The 16,850-nt window shown below is 41.2% G+C and overlaps 1 protein-coding gene across 4 annotated transcripts in view; it reads left to right on the top strand.

Annotated features, from left to right (window-relative positions):
* Positions 1-16,850, top strand: part of TMEM182 (transmembrane protein 182) — a 53,277-nt gene that overhangs the window by 17,240 nt on the left and 19,187 nt on the right. For all 4 annotated transcript variants that reach the window (XM_048857351.2, XM_048857348.2, XM_048857343.2 and 1 more), the window contains one exon: positions 13,028-13,165. In XM_048857351.2, the coding sequence (XP_048713308.1) occupies positions 13,028-13,165 (138 nt within the window). The remainder of the gene's footprint in view (positions 1-13,027; positions 13,166-16,850) is intronic.

The raw sequence follows: 16,850 nt of genomic DNA, 5'->3' as shown, positions 1-16,850 counted from the left end.
AAGTACTTTCTCGGCTTCAAATGTATACAGTGCCTATAGTTTCAGGAAAACAATTTGGATACTTCAGTATGAAGTAGCTTTATCATTTCACGCAGTTTAATTAATGGAGCTTTGGAATTTCATAGTCCATATGATTTTAAAATGTGTTTGGAAGTAAAAATGTAAGTAAAAATTCTATCATTTCATTTCACCAGGACTGCACTGCTCATTTCTGGAAGCCATAATATTTAGGTTACTATTCAGCAAAGACTTAAGCACATGCTTAACATTAATCATGTGAATAATCCTATAGAAGTCAATGGGACTACTCACATCCTTAAAGCTAAGCATGTGCTTAAGGCCTTTGCTGGATAGGGGGCATAGTTTCCAAATGTGAAATTTCCTTTTTAAGAATCTGTTCTTCTGTTTTTCCAATAAACAAAGTATCTTTCCCAAAAAAATCTTAAAATTGAAGATAATATAAGAATATAAAAGAACAATTTAGTGTCTTCAAAGAGAAGATTTATTTTAAACTCCACTAAACTAAGAGCCAGTCTCATAGAATTAGACTGTTCATGTGATGAATTATCCTATTGCATTTATTTATGCTTTTCTCTGATTGGTTGAGTTAGTGGTTCCCTCAATGTTTTTTTGTTCCTGTGTCTTTGTGTTGGGCTTTGTAATGGGGTTCGATCACTACTGGGATGCCTCCTTGTGCCTGGGTCTAGAGATCAGCTCTTGCTTGGTCTGGCACTCCCTTCCATTGGTTCCTTGTACTGTGCCCCTTCCCCCTGCTGGGATTTAGGGTGCTCCCTCTCCGTGACTCGGTCTTCCAGCCAGATCACTATTTAGTCCTCCTCTTCCAGGTGTCAGCATCCGACGGGACAAGCTGTCCATATCCCATGTCAGACAGTCTCTGGTCCAAGTCCAGGTCCACTGGCTGGTAGGGAACCCTGGCTCCCCACTGTCTCCAGGTTCCAGCCCAGGGACCCGATGCCTAGCAACCACCATCTGCTCAATCTCAGACCCCGTTGCTATTTCCCTGGGCACCTTCCTACCTCACTTCTTTGTCTTCTGCCCCACCTCAGGATTTACCAACGCAAGCTTCTTCTATTTGCAGTGGCTACCCCACCCCTCTTGGCTTCTTGCCACTCTGTAGTCCAGGGCTTACTCTCCCCATAGATCTCCTTCCCTCTTGCCAATTCCCTTTCTCTCTCTGGAGTGACTGCAGAGCACCTCCCTATAGCTCCCTCCTGCTCTCAACTTCCAGGCTTTATATAAGCCCCAGCCTGCTCCTGCCCAGGTGGGCTTCATCTTCAATTAGACTTTGTCCCTGGTTCTCCTCGAGATGCAGCCTATAAGGTCAATTGGCCATATTTAACCAGCTCATGCCTTGTGTGGGGTGAGTATGGATACCTTCTATCCTGGAGTTGCTGAAGCTGGGCTTGCAAGTCATCTTGCTCCATCTCTGGGTCACCCACCATGAGAAGCAGTTTACTCTTCTCTTCCGTGGTGTTCTGGTACTTCTGCTAATACTCTAAGTCTTGTGAAGCCACTTGCATGGCTTGCTCTACAGCTACCAACTTCTCTTGTAACTCCTGCCTTGGTCTGCTCTCCCTCAGCAGCCTTTCCCTCAGGATCTGAGTTCCCCACTGTATATTGGTTAGCCTCTGTAATTGTCCTAGTATCATTCAGTTTTATCTTCATGGGACCATTTCTTCCTTCTAGTTCCTTCCCACTTTCTGTCATTACAAACCTGTTGGCCTTCTCTGCTACTACCACTACTATGCCCCACATTGAGGGCAACTGGCTCTTTCTTTCTTGAAACCTGGCCCCTTTCCTGGCTATGTTTTACCTTCTTGTGAGGACTGTGCTTCCTCACATGTCCCAGTTCCTCACAGGAAAAACAGGCACCTCCCCTTCCTGCTCTTGCCACAGGTGGGACTCTTAGTCTGTCCTGTGTTCCTCCCATTAGGACAAACCTTCTTGTCATGAACTAGGTATACCTATTAGTAAGTGTTTTCAGGAGCTGATTCTTGTAGCATATACTGCTTACATAAGAAAATAACTTGTACTGTCAACAGTTCTGTTGACGTTTTAAAAATATTAACTAGTAGTCCAGGAGGAGGTCAAACGTGGCCAATCAAGGTCACAGGTCAAATCCATGACTTTACGGCACACCAGAGAAATTTGTCTTTCCAATGACATATTGTGGAACCTTCCTCTCCTAATACCCTAGGAGGAGTTTGCATTCAACTAATCATTCATAAATTCATAAGGAATCCCCAAATTACATTATATGATTACACAGAAGTCGACAAACAAAGAATAAGTATGGGAGAAAGGAACATCATCAACATTTCTTTTTAATTTTAGTTAATATTTGCCAATAGATCCATTGCTCAAATATAATTTACTTAGCAATATTTTATATTAGGAGATTAAAAACAGAGAAAATTGTACAATAGGTGATATCCCAGGAACTCTATATTCAGAGCCATCCCTACTGTACAAATAGATACAGTTGGATTGCTTCGGAGCTCATTAAAATTCTGGTAAGAAAGAGATTGTTTCTGCATCCAGTTCATGGCACACAAGTTCATTTTCAGCATCTGAGTCTAATTTTTTATTAGAGCAGATATTTACATTCAAGAATATTTTATCATGATCATAATAACCCCCTTTGCTATTTAATGCCTTTTTACATTATCATCGTTTTTGCTAGTACAGAAACTTACTCATCTTTAGTCTAGCACTTCCATATCCACAATATTTTAGTAGAACAAGCTTTTGACAACTTGCAGGATCAGCATTTGTTAAATTTAGAAATACTAGAAGTGTATCCTCTTATTCTTAACATAGCCTGGGTGAAATCTTAGCTCTGATGAAGTGGATGGCAAAACGCCTGTTTATTTCAATAGAGCCAGGATTTCACCTATTACTTTTTGTATCTATTTGGCAGTGTCCAATATTGTATCTCAACTAACCATACAACAAAAGGAAACTATTAAAATATTGATATTATTGCTTCCCTTTATCTGTGCTTCTACTGTTTGCTGATGGTCCCAGCTTACCTTAACCTCAACCTCAAGGTTGCAAAACAAATTCTATTATAACCCCCATTTTCACATGCTTATAACTTTCTCAGACATTCACCCTTGGAGGTAAAATCTTCCAGTTTGTCTCTTCCTGGAGGTGAACTATTTATTTTAGGGAATCCTGCAAGCCACATTTTAACTGTGAAACTGTGGAGGGAAAAAAAAATCACTTTTCCTTCTGAAAAAAATGCTAGCCACCCTTTTTGGAACATGCATATTGCAAAAGAGATGCTCTAAGCCAGTGGGTCCCAAACTTGTTCCACGGCTTGTGCAGGGAAAGCCCTTGGCAGGGCAGGCCAGTTTGTTTACTTGCCACGTCCGCAGGTTCGGCTGATTGCGGCTCTCAGTGGCTGCGGTTCGCTGCTCCAGGCCAATGGGAGCTGCTGGAAGTGGTGTGGGCCGAGGGACGTCCTGGCTGCCGCTTCCAGCATCTCCCATTGGCCTAAAGCAGCTAACCGCAGCCACCGGGGAGCCACGATCTGCCGAATCTGCAGATGCGGCAGGTAGACAAACCGTCCCGTCCTGCCAGGGGCTTTCCCTGCACAAGGAGTGGAACAAGTTTGGGAACCACTGCTCTAAGCTCAAACAAAAGTTATGGGATTGATGCAGGAATTACTGGGTGAAGTTTTATAGCCTGTGTTATGCAGGAGGTCAAACTAGATTATTTCAGTAGGCCCTTCTGGCCTTAAAATCTGTGAATCTGAGTAAAAACAACAACTGAAGTTTTAAAGCTAAAACTTGTGTGAAAAAATATATGTATGCATGTTATGCAATTTTCAAAAGTTTTTCTCTAAGCTATTTATTTTTCAAGCCAAGTAAAGGCACAGGATTTGACCCTGTATGTGCGATTTGACTTTAATGGGCTTTGCATCATATCAGAACAATTTGGTGCTAGCTGCAGGCTGTAGTAGAAACACTAATATTCATGCTTTTCCGGTCCCACACTGAGATCAGTTATTTGTGAACATCATTTCCAGTTTGCCCAGCTAAAGCTGCTCAGGCAGAGAAAAGAAAATAGTCTCCCAAGGCCAAGGAGTTTCTAAACCTGGAAGATTTAAGTAGCACACAGGAGGCCAAATTCCCTGCTGGGATAACTCTGTTAATGTCAGTGAAAATTTGGCCCAAAGCATTTAGGGGCAACAGTTCAAAGGTGCCTCAATCCACCCTCCATTTGTTTGCTTATTCCTTTGCATGCTCAGTTTTCAAGCTGCAATGCTTGTATGCTCAGTGACAGTGATCAAAAATGTGCATGCAGATGGAGGCCTTAGAGTTTATGGCTGTCTTTAAACACTGGTAGATACATTTAATATACAAGTTTATAAAACATCAGGCACAGAGACCAATTCATTCTGCTGCTGAAACTCAGGCTGCAACGCCTTCAGTGGGCAACTCGGGTAGAGATATGGTGACACAAGCCACCCAGAATCTTGGCTTTTTCGGAGATTTAAATGTACATTGTAGTGTTCCTGGTTTTCTTGCATTGTTGCCCACGCTTACATGATCAACTTTTAACAGTTAGAGTCACAGCTTCAAAACTGTAACTTGTTACACTTTATACAGTCATCATTATTTTGTGCTACTTTACACGTTCACTTTTGTAAACACCATATGTCTTTCGGTGATAGAATGACAGTTTACAATGACAGTGTGCAGATAATAGGCAAACACCTACAGACTCTCGCTGTACTGCCACTGGATCCACTTGCACTGAATTTTATAAAATAATAAAAGTTACAAACGAACAATGAAAGAAAACCAAAATTATTCTGTGCATAAATAAATGAATCAATCGTCAAAATACATTAATCAGAAACTTGTACGCTCATTTTTAGCCACGTAATTCTCATGATATTGGTGGGAATCGCACAGATAATGCTGAACACTACTTTGAAAAAGTAAGGATATGGTATTAAAATAGTAATGCAGTGATATCATTATTAATGTATTCTATCTCATGACTTATACCAGATCACTTAACACCAAAGTTCAAGTAGTATCACCTATGTTGTCGAATAACTTGCTACAACGTGTTTTTTGAATTAAAGAAATATTATTATTATTTTTTCAAATCTTCAACTGATTGTGCAGGTCTTGCAATGCAAATAGTCCTAATTTGCACATGTAATCCCATTGGCCTCTTTGGGACTCTTCCCAAGAATGAGGGTTGTAACATTTGGTCCCTAGTCAAGACATTCATTTGATTTTAAAATTGATATTTCCAAATTGATTTGCAAATAAAGAGCCATTCCTCAATTGTTTTAAATCGGCATAGCTCCTTTGAAGCCAACTCAGAAAGCCACTGAATTTATACCATCTGAATAATCTGACATGTAGCTGTCATAAATATAAAGGGAAGGGTAACCACCTTTCTGTATACAATGCTATAAAATCCCTCCTGGCCAGAGGTAACATCCTGTTACCTGTAAAGGGTTAAGAAGCTCAGCTAACCTGGCTGGCACCTGACCCAAAGGACTAATAAGGGGACAAGATACTTTCAAATCTTGTTTGGGCGGGGGAAAGGTTTTTATTTGTGCTCTTTGTTTATGGGGTTGTTCTCTCTTGGGACTGAAAGAGGCAAGACAGAAATCCATCTTCTCCAACCCATCCTAATCCAAGTCTCCAATATTGCAACCAGTATAGGTAAGCCAGGCAAGGCAGATTAGTTCATCTTTTGTTTTATGTGAATTTTCCCTGTGTTAAGAGGGAGATTTATTCCTGTTTTCTGTAACTTTAAGGTTTTGCCCAGAGGGGGATCCTCTGTGTTTTGAATCTGAATACCCTGTAAAGTATTTTCCATCCTGATTTTACAGAGATGGTTTTTACTTTTCTTTTTTTGTAATAAAATACTGCTTTTAAGAACCTGACTGATTTTTCCAAGATCCAGGGGTTTGGGTCTTTGATGATTTTGTAACAAATTGGTTAGGATATTATTCTCAAGCCTCCCCAGGAAAGGGGGTGTAGGGCTTGGGGGGATATTTTGGGGGAAGACGTCTCCAAGTGGTCTCTTTCCCTGTTCTTTGTTTAACACGCTTGGTGGTGGCAGCATACAGTTCAAGGACAAGGCAAAGTTTGTACCTTGGGGAAGTTTTTAACCTAAGCTGGTAAGAATAAGCTTAGGGGGTCTTCCATGCGGGACCCCACATCTGTACCCTAGAGTTCAGAGTGGGGAAGGAACCCTAACAGTAGCCCTTACTAGCTTTTTTTCCTCATCCTATCTATTTATAGTCTGTGTTTTGTACAGTACTGAGCACACACTGTCAGCACTTAACATAATACATAATGATATGGATGCAGAATGACCACAGAGATTAGGAGAATTTCAGTTTTTTCAACTATTATGTTTTAATGACTGAATCAAATTTTTGGCAGCTGTGTTCCTGTTTTGAGACCAACCTAATAGAACTAGCATACATGTCTAGTCGATTAGTCTGTGAAATATTAGCCCTGGCATTTGAAAATAAAAACGTCATATGTTACCTCTAAGGTTTCTATCTCCAGGGCAAGAATTGTTTTGTATAATATGGGCACATATTTGAGCCCAACAATCTTCCAGCTATACATTTCCAAGGAGAAATATTTAACAGAGAAATATGTCAGCAGCATGAAAATTGTGTTTATTTTACTGTTAAGATTCAGTGTTTTGTTTTGTTTTTAAAAGAAGTAATTATTACTCAGCGGTAATTGCTGGTAATAGAAATCTTATGAGAAAAAACTGTCTGGCAAGATTTATACTGTTTCCAGCTGGGTCTCAGAAAGGATTAGCCCAATACTCACAGGATGGGCCCAACTGATCTCCCTTACATTGGTTTTGACTTCAGAGGAACCACTCCTGATTTACACTGCTGTATCAGGCCCTCTACGTCTAGCTTTTATTTTATATTTTTGGGGGGACATTTTGATACTTCTGTCCCTGGCAGAACACAAGAAGGCAAAGAAAAACAAAGTTTAGTTCAGTATTGGAGTTTGTGGGTTAATGTTCAGGTCAATTCTTCTCCAAATCAGTTAGCACTCCTTTTTCATGATTGCATACACCTGTACCCACACACATGTCAAAAGGGCTTTTGGCTTTACAGTATTTTAATACATGTATCTTTTGCTTTAAATTGTTGCTTTCTATAGACAAGTGGTTCCCAGACTTGTTCCGCCACTTGTTCAGGGAAAGCCCCTGCCGGGCCAGGTTAGTTTGTTTACCTACCGTGTCCGCAGGTTTGGCTGATCGCAGCTCCGATCACGGCTCCTAGTGGCCGCGGTTCGCTGCTCCAGGCCAATGGGGGCTGCAGGAAGCAGTGGCAAACCGGCCCGGCCTGGCAGGGGCTTTCCCTGAACAAGCGGCGGAACAAGTTTGGGAACCACTGCTATAGACTATCAGAAATGTATTCAGTATGTTCTCTGAATGGACCAAATTTTAAGGCATTTGCAGCTAGAATTCTAGGTGTTGCAGAAAGATTAATAAAATAATTGGTATAATTTCATGAATTTGGTATTAAGATCTCCAGCTAGAGATCTGTGCACACCCTTGTTACAGTTGTATCCTCAACTAGCCTATGCCAGAATATCTTATTTTATAGATTCTGGGGTATGCATCGCCCTTGCACATGATGTGTGTGTTGTGGACTATTCAAGTCCTGATTCTCTGCATAACATTTCACAATATATTTGTCACCAGTGATACTTTGGATGCCCTCTTTCTTTGGAAAATCCTCTCACATCCCTTGACATAAGCTTTAAAACAGCTGAGAGTAATGCTTAATGAAGCCAGTATGATCATGTCCTATCATGTTTCTCTACCTCACTGACACCGTTGTACTGCTGTAGTTACATTAGGCACCCTTTAAGTCTTCCTAGATCAAACATACCACTACTTTTCTTCTCTATCTGTAGTACAGGTATGCATTAAAATACCAGATCATGAATTCCTTTGCTAGCAGGGGTAGAGAGCTATTTCCCCCAGCTACCACGGGAACCATTTCTCAATATTCAGTTCACTGATGAAGACCAGCCACTTCAGCTAATTAATAAATGATGTAGAGAAGCTCTGAAGGGAATCCCCTTAATGCTCAGTTGGTGGGTTGATAGGGTTTTTGGAATAAAGCAGGCTAATAAGGGAACAAGAGAATCAACCTGAGTGCTTCACTAGTGACTGAAGATGTTGTTCTTCAGGAAAAATAAATAAAAAGACAAAATTACATGCCAAGCAATTTGGAAAACTGGTAGCACATGAAAATGTTAATGTTCCTGTGCTCTATTCTGAATGGAGCAGAGCACAAAGACAGACAGCCTGTTCTCCTGTTTTGTTCCAAGCACAATTATATTTTCAGGCTTGCCTGACACTCCCAAGGGAAGTTCTGTGTCGAGATGAAGGGAAAGTTTGCTGAACTGATTTATGGAACTGTTAAGTTTTAAATTATTGCACCATAAAATGGTGGTATGTAAGATAAATACTGTCTATAGGGTTACCTCAGAATGTGCAGTATTCCCTTGTACTTTCTTACTTTGACTTAAATACTACAAATACAGTACTGAAGTTAGCTAACTCAGTACATCTGGGAAATTAATTTACTTAGGATCTGATTCTTCCACCCTGGCTACGGTTGAGTAGTACCTTACTTTGAGCCAGAACATAGCCTATCCTAAGCACTGTCTCAAGGGAGTAGAAGGGGTGTAAGACTCCCTTTAATCCCTTGCACAGGCACACAATACTATCGCTTCTTGCAAGCAGTCCCCTCTGAACTACTATGTCCCTCCTTACATAGGTGTAGAGAGGGAGGGCATGTGGAGAGCTTTGACTCTGCTCCCTTCCCCACAAAATGCCTGGCAGCACACTGGCATGTAGAGGAATGCACGCTGCAACCCTTATAGACCGGTTGTAGTTTACTCACTCTCCAGAGCAGCAGGGAGACAGAGAGATAGTGATTTGGGGAGTTATAATCTCCCCATCCCAGGCAGCTTCAGGCAGCACAACAACATACTGTCCCTTTCTATGGGCTGTTTTGCAAACTGATGTCCAAATTCCTATGAGTAGTAGTGGTTTGACTTTTGGCGTAAGGTATTATTCAGTTTGAGTAAAGACTGCATAATTTGACCCTTAGTTTTCCCAGGTGGTTGGCAAGTTTTTATATATCATTCCTGTGCAATTTGGGAGTATTTTGTAATTTCATTTTGGGCACCTGTGGTAGCACATGTCCATGGCTCAAAATGCATTAATGCAGAGTACTCGTTTTATACACAATCAGTCTAAAATAAAATGGCAATGTTACATGTAAATCAAGTTTTGAAACATTTAAGTTTTTGTTCTTAGACAGGCCCATCAATGTGGTTTCTAAACATCTTCCAGAGTTTAAAATAATGACAAGAATGTGTGTTACATAATCAGATAAAGATACTCTCTATTCTGCCCCCAAGGGGAGTGAGTTAGGTGGGATTTGGTGTATTTATTCCAGAGATGCCAATAGATTAAGTGTTGCTGTGTGGGAAAGCAAGGTCAAAGAAGTGGGATATGCATTTGGATCTGAAGGTAGTGAGGTTCGTGGTCATCCATAGTTCCCGTTGGAATGTATTCCAAAATCAGTGGTCCACCACCAAGAATGATCTGTCTCCTGCACAAAGAAGCCCTTAGACCGTTGCATTGTTATTGAGAAGTGGAGTTGGCGAGATCTTGGAGAATGAGGGAGTCTTTTAGTTATCCTGGGTCTAAGTGTTTAAGGACCTGGAAAATGAATACTGAGGTCCTAAAGTTAACTCATTGTTCAGTAGGAACCCAGCGGAGTGGAAAAGTACTGGGGTACTGTTGCTGACAAGGCAAGCTACTCCATTCTGACCTGTTATAGCCTTTTCAAAAGATGATGGTTTCAAGCCACCATATATGGAATTGCAATATTCCAGTCTGGAAGTAATGAAGGAGTTCATGGACACCTGGCCAAGTTGGCATGGTGTTTCCTAGCTAGTGATTGATGAATGAATATATTTTTTGTGGTTGACACTATGTGGGAGGCCAGTTTCAGTGGACACTACAGAAGGACTCCTAGACTTCTGACTACCTTAAAGTCTGGGGGCAAACTTCCTTGACTAGTGGAGACATCACATAGTGACAAGCACTGTAAAATCTTTCCCTTTAACTACCAGAATAAATTCATTCTTGCTTGAGTTTAACTTCAGCCAACTCTTTCACAGCCATATGCTGATCTTGGCTGGATAGTGGAATAGCTGAATGACAGAGGGCTTAATGGATGAAAGATAAACAGTTGAGTATCATCTAAACATTGTTGGCATTTGAGTCCATAGAGACTCACAGTTTGTCCCCATGCCACTTGTAAATACTGAATAGGCTAGGAGAGTGGTCTGAATCCTACAGAACACCACAGTTGAGAGCTCTGGTACCAGGAGAGAAGTTGCCTGTTACCAGCTTTTGGGTGCAGCCCTTCAGGAAGAAGGCACACCATTTTAGAGTGTTTCCCCAGACAAGTACCACAAATGTCATTGACATCTGAGTATTTCATTACCGGTAGTGCTTCCCTCCATGTATTTTACTATGACTTCTTCTTTTTCCTTTTTAAGAGACAGTGGTTTGGCAAATAAATAGTGGATTTGAAAAATCCCAATTTTTGATTTTGCAAAGTTATATACTCTTGCCTGTCAGACTTTGCTTCACTTTCTAGTGTGCAAAATTGGCAATTAATGTGTTGTTGGCTGCAAGAAAAGAGTTTGGGATCGTCATAGAAGTTTGCCATTATTTTTACAGGCATCATAGGTAAATATTTTAAACAAAAAACCTGGAGCCATATATACAAATGTATATACACACACAAACCACCTGTCACATGTAGATGTTAGCAGTATTTAGTTTATACTAATAAGAAAGTTATGTTAGTAGAACTGGGAAAGCTTTCCTTACTCAAGTGAAGGTTTTAATGAATCTGAATTAGTTACATTTGTACTCCCTTTGTGTTCATTTTCCATGAACATTTAAGCAATTCAAGGTCTGCTCATAGAATTTTCACACAAAGCAAATTTCAAAGCTGCCTGTATGAGTAGTTCCAGAAAGTAAATATTCAGATTACATACCAAAATTTTTATGCTGGAGGTGCTTGTGTTCTTGTCCACTCAGAAAACAGAAACAATTCCATGTGACTTTTCTGACCAACCATAAAGATACAGAGGAAAGCTTTTGCCAGGTATGTTTTTGCCAATATGTCCTTCTCTATATGTGACTTCCAAGTCTCCTGAGCCATCAACACAAAATAGTTGGGTGGTTATAGACTAGTTTTGCAGCTTAGGTTTTAAATGGGGAAGAAATGTCCAATGGGCCTGCAGATTTTCATGAAACTTCCTGAACTACCCATGTGAATATCACAATATGACACTTCTTCAAAGGCCCAAGACTGAAGGCCTTGAGAGATTTATTCCTTCAACCCGTGATTCACTGTCCATTAAATAAATCATGTAAGTATGTGTTTACCTTTAAATATGTGCTTCAATGCTTTACTGAACTGGGGCCCTAGTTCCCAGGAGATCTCTCCATCAATGTTTATCTGTGAAGGAAGAACCCTTTGCGCTGGCTGTGAACCTAAAAATACAGTTAGCTGCTCTGATAGCCACTTTAGGACAGATGATGGAAGGGCAGTCCTTCCTACCCCTGAGCTGGCCCATGGATGCTACAGGAATATGATTACCTTTCTGAAGATTTGTCTGATTAATATTTAAATCTCTGTTAACAAGAAGGTATTAGTTAACATATTATAACTAACACATTCTAAAAGTCTACCATGGACAAGGCAGTGTAAACTTCAACACAAGCTAAGCTGGTCAAGTTAAAGCCTGTAGACTTTTAGAACATATTACTTAGAAGGTGTTAACTAACACCCAACAGTGCACCTTAAAATCCTAGTCTAGACAAAATCGGAGTGACTCCAGAGTGGCTGCTTCTAAAGAGCTGTAAATTTGAAATTTTCAGTTTACAAATCCAAATGTAAAAGCTGCTTAGTTGTGTCATGCCAACTAATGGTCAATGGTACTAAGAAGTCACTTTTTCTTCGATGTTATCTGGTTTGCATGCTTTTCCTTGGCCAGGTATAAATATTTTTACTGACTGAATTTCCAGAGCTCTGCAGTTTTCAGATCCAGAGTTAGAGATTGTAACAACTCCTAATTTGACTAATGGGCTGCATTAGTACACCTCTTCTTAAATTTACAAGAGGAATTAATTTTGCTATATTAGCCTTTGTCAAATGATGACTTAGCTTAAGAGACGTGCAATTAACCAGTTAAAAAATCATTGTTAGAAATACTTTTTTGGCCCATGTATCACAAAACTCTTAGCCCATTTATCACCAGCTTCATCCATTAATTCAGCATGGATTGTCCTTGACTAACAGGGTTTTCTGAAACTTTACATTTTGAATTTAATAAAGTACAAAGAGCTTTACTGACAGAATGGGTCTGATTAAAAGCACTTAGTTGTTCTTCAGAAACATCATTTACATTTTTGCTGTGATAGGTTTCTTAAAAACTATTCAGGGCCGGATCTTAGATTGTTGAGTGGTGATATTTCAATATGTTACTACTTTTTCCCCCCTTCAATTTGGTAGAACAATTGTACCCAGTCAAGCTGAGCAGTGATCCAAACGTTTCCTGGCTACCGTTTTGGTGCACCATTTTTTAAAGTACTTAAATTTGGTCAAGTAAATGAACTTATTAAGCATACATACATTGTGTAAATACAGAGTTCCAGGGTTTCATACCCCTCTATTATATATTTCGTGATCACCAGATAAAATCTAGGGTTCAAAAGTAATTCAGTCCATATGGTAAAATGTATACTCAATGGAAGCAGTCCTGGAATGACTGTTTGGTTTGATAATAAGAAAAATGGAAATAGAAAAAAAATCTTTACTACAAAACCGTATTTGAGTTCTAAGGATGTTTGTGTTCTTTCCCTCTTTTCTGGTTGCCAGTTTATCGTGGTATCTGGACTGTGCTCATGCTCCTGGGGGTGATCACTGTTCTGGTGGCCAGCTTCTTCATCATCTGTGCAGCTCCCTTTGCCAGCCATATTCTATACAAAGCAGGAGGAGGCATTTTCATCGCTGCAGGTGGGTATCATGTACACTCAGTCAATGGTAGCTGTCAACACAGTGAGGCTGTTTTCCCCACTTTTAAATATCTACCTGATTAGCCCCAGTAGTAAAAAAAATCCTATACTTCCGTGCTCTGGGTACGTCAAGGGCCTCACTTGGAGATGCTATTTCCAATGTTTCTTAGACATACATCTGTATAAAAGTTACTTTTGAGTTAAGATAAAGACCCCAAGATTTAAGTTAAATCACACAATTACATTTCAATTTTAGACTACTTTTCACAAACAAAATGAAATAATATTTACTAGTGCTGCCCATCGTAACGTGATTTCCGAGTACTTGATTTAAGGTGATATTTTTGCAAGAAAAACGATCATAATGGACTTTGTTGAAGTTGCAAGCCCCAGTACATTCATATGAGCATTATATCAGAAAGATTTTGAATGAGATTGGAGTGCATGGGAGTATTATTTGTAAAGTGAAACTTGAATAAATAGTAGCTCTAAAAAAATTATCAACGAAGGATGGCTTATAGCTGACTTCCCATCTCCTTGTGAAATTGTAACCTTAAAGACTCTTCTGACTCTCTGGTGTCCCTAAATATGTCCCCTTGTTAAAGTTCATGTGTTGATTTAGATTTCATTTGTTTCACACTTAGCATATTGTCCTTTTTTAACGTTTTCTTTATTGAAAATGTCAATTACTATCCAGGAAATATGATGAAGAGCAAAATATGACTTGTACAGGAATAGTAACAGCCCAGGTAAATTGAGCGGAACAATAAAAAACTGGAGAAGTTTTTGTGTGTTTCCATTGGTTCTTGCACATCAGAGTACAGAAAGAAAATTTTCCAAAGGGATGGTGTCCAGATGTATAATATACATTAAAATAAACACAAACAACATATATTCAAATATGCTAAGGCAAAGTCCATTTAGGCCTATTAAACTGAGGACGGATGTGTGTTGAGAAAATTTCAAAACTATTGGCCAAATTGCAAGGTGAAAGTGTCCACTGCAATGTAAGCCCAGGGTTAGCTGGGACATGAATCAGATGACCTGTGTTAGAGAAACTGGGGCTTGAGTGTCTACACTCATTCTTAACCCTACATTAAGACTTTTCTAACTGGGGCTCGAATTTGGGGCTCTGGCATCTACACTACACTATGCAGACCCGAATCAAACCAACCATATCCCAGACTCCCTAGTGCCTTTCTGAAATGTGGCTACTGTGGTCCTTTTGAACATGGTTCAAAACCTGGTCTTTTTGAACATGTGGGAAATCTTTACTGCCCACCTTGCACGTTAGAGGAAGTTTGAACAGCCTGCCAGTGCAGCCTGTCGAGCAACATGGAGATCCCTCTTCAAGAAGTTCTCTTGCTTGCGCTTTCACTCCTGTGTGAGAAAACAGGGAGAGGTGCTGGTAGACATTTTGGCAGCTTCTTCTGACCCACCAAAGGCACCTGATAGAGCTTTGGAGGAGGAAGAGGAGAAGGCAGAGGAGGAAGAGTCCACTGGCATGGCAGACTAGCACTGTCTGCTGCTGCTCAGTGCCCTTATTATAGCTGCTGATGCCCGCTGCTTAGACCAGCGCTTCTGGCACAGGGTCACAAGCACAGACTGGAGGGATCACATCGTCATGCACACCTGGGATTACCAGCAGTGGGTCCAGAACTTTTGCATGAAGAAAGCTACATTTCTGGAGCCTTGTGAGCAGCTTGCCCCTAGCCTTCAGCGTAAAGATACATGCATGAGGCCTCCCTTGCCGGTCCAAAAGTGGATTGCTACAGCCATCTGGAAGTGGCCACCCGAGGGTGCTGTAGGTCCATTGCCAACCAGTTTGGTGTTGGAAAGTCGACTGTGGGTAAGGTGGGGGCAGAGGTTTCTGAGGCAATCAGGCATGTCCCGGATGACTGGAAAAAGGCTAATGTAGTGCCAATCTTTAAAAAAGGGAAGAGGAGGATCCTGGGAACTACAGGCCAGTCAGCCTCACCTCAGTCCCCGGAAAAATCGTGGAGCAGGTCCTCAAAGAATCAATCCTGAAGCACTTACATGAGAGGAAAGTGATCAGGAACAGTCAGCATGGATTCACCAAGGGAAGGTCATGCCTGACTAATCTAATTGCCTTCTATGATGAGATTACTGGTTCTGAGGGTGAAGGGAAAGCAGTGGATGTATTGTTTCTTGACTTTAGCAAAGCTTTTGACACGGTCTCCCACAGTATTCTTGTCAGCAAGTTAAAGAAGTATGGGCTGGATGAATGCACTATAAGGTGGGTAGAAAGTTGGCTAGATTGTCGGGCTCAACGGGTAGTGATCAATGGCTCCATGTCTAGTTGGCAGCCGGTGTCAAGTGGAGTGCCGCAGGGTTCGGTCCTGGGGCTGGTTTTGTTCAATATCTTCATAAATGATCTGGAGGATCTGGAGGATTGCACTCTCAGCAAATTTGCGGATGATACTAAACTGGGAGGAGTGGTAGATACGCTGGAGGGCAGGGATAGGATACAGAGGGACCTAGACAAATTGGAGGATTGGGCCAAAAGAAATCTGATGCGGTTCAATAAGGATAAATGCAGGGTCCTGCACTTAGGACGGAAGAACCCAATGCACAGCTACAGACTAGGGACCAAATGACTAGGCAGCAGTTCTGCGGAAAAGGACCTAGGGGTGACAGTGGACGAGAAGCTGGATATGAGTCAGCAGTGTGCCCTTGTTGCCAAGAAGGCCAATGGCATTTTGGGATGTATAAGTAGGGGCATAGCGAGCAGATCGAGGGACGTGATCATCCCCCTCTATTCGACGTTTGTGAGGCCTCATCTGGAGTACTGTGTCCAGTTTTGGGCCCCACACTACAAGAAGGATGTGGATAAATTGGAGAGAGTCCAGCGAAGGGCAACAAAAATGATTAGGGGTCTGGAACACATGACTTATGAGGAGAGACTGAGGGAACTGGGATTGTTTAGTCTGCAGAAGAGAAGAATGAGGGGGGATTTGATAGCTGCTTTCAACTACCTGAGAGGTGGTTCCAGAGAAGATGGTTCTAGACTATTCTCAGTGGTAGAAGAGGACAGGACAAGGAGTAATGGTCTCAAGTTGCAGTGGGGGAGGTTTAGGTTGGATATTAGGAAAAACTTTTTCACTAGGAGGGTGGTGAAACACTGCAATGCGTTACCTAGGGAGGTGGTAGAATCTCCTTCCTTAGAAGTTTTTAAGGTCAGGCTTGACAAAGCCCTGGCTGGGATGATTTAATTGGGGATTGGTCCTGCTTTGAGCAGGGGGTTGGACTAGATGACCTCCTGAGGTCCCTTCCAACCCTGATATTCTATGATTCTATGTGGTTTACCCCAAGATAATAAAATAATGTCAGTGTGAGGTGGCCGTGGAAAATACACCCTTATCCAGAGTGTGACTACCTACATGGGGTTCCTGCTTCAGAAAAAGTTTGCAGCTATCAGCACCCACGATTGGGTCAGAATTCATGTAGGAATCAACAGGATGCTGCGCTGGCTTTCCACCTGGCTTACCCTGTTGTGGCTTCATGCAAACATGCAGACCTCCACACCCTTCCTTCGCCCTGCAGCCAGCACATTTCTGGATAAAAATTCAAACTACAGTCATTTTTGAGACACAGGATTTTGTCACCTATGGTTGGCATGGACTATGTCTAATTGAAATGAACTCGTTCTGGAAATGGAAAACATT

The sequence above is a fragment of the Caretta caretta genome, chromosome 1, assembly GCF_965140235.1.
Source record: "Caretta caretta isolate rCarCar2 chromosome 1, rCarCar1.hap1, whole genome shotgun sequence".
NCBI lineage: Eukaryota > Metazoa > Chordata > Testudines > Cheloniidae > Caretta > Caretta caretta.
The sequence above is the reverse complement of the archived record's forward strand: the minus strand, read 5'-3'. Positions and strand labels throughout refer to the sequence as shown.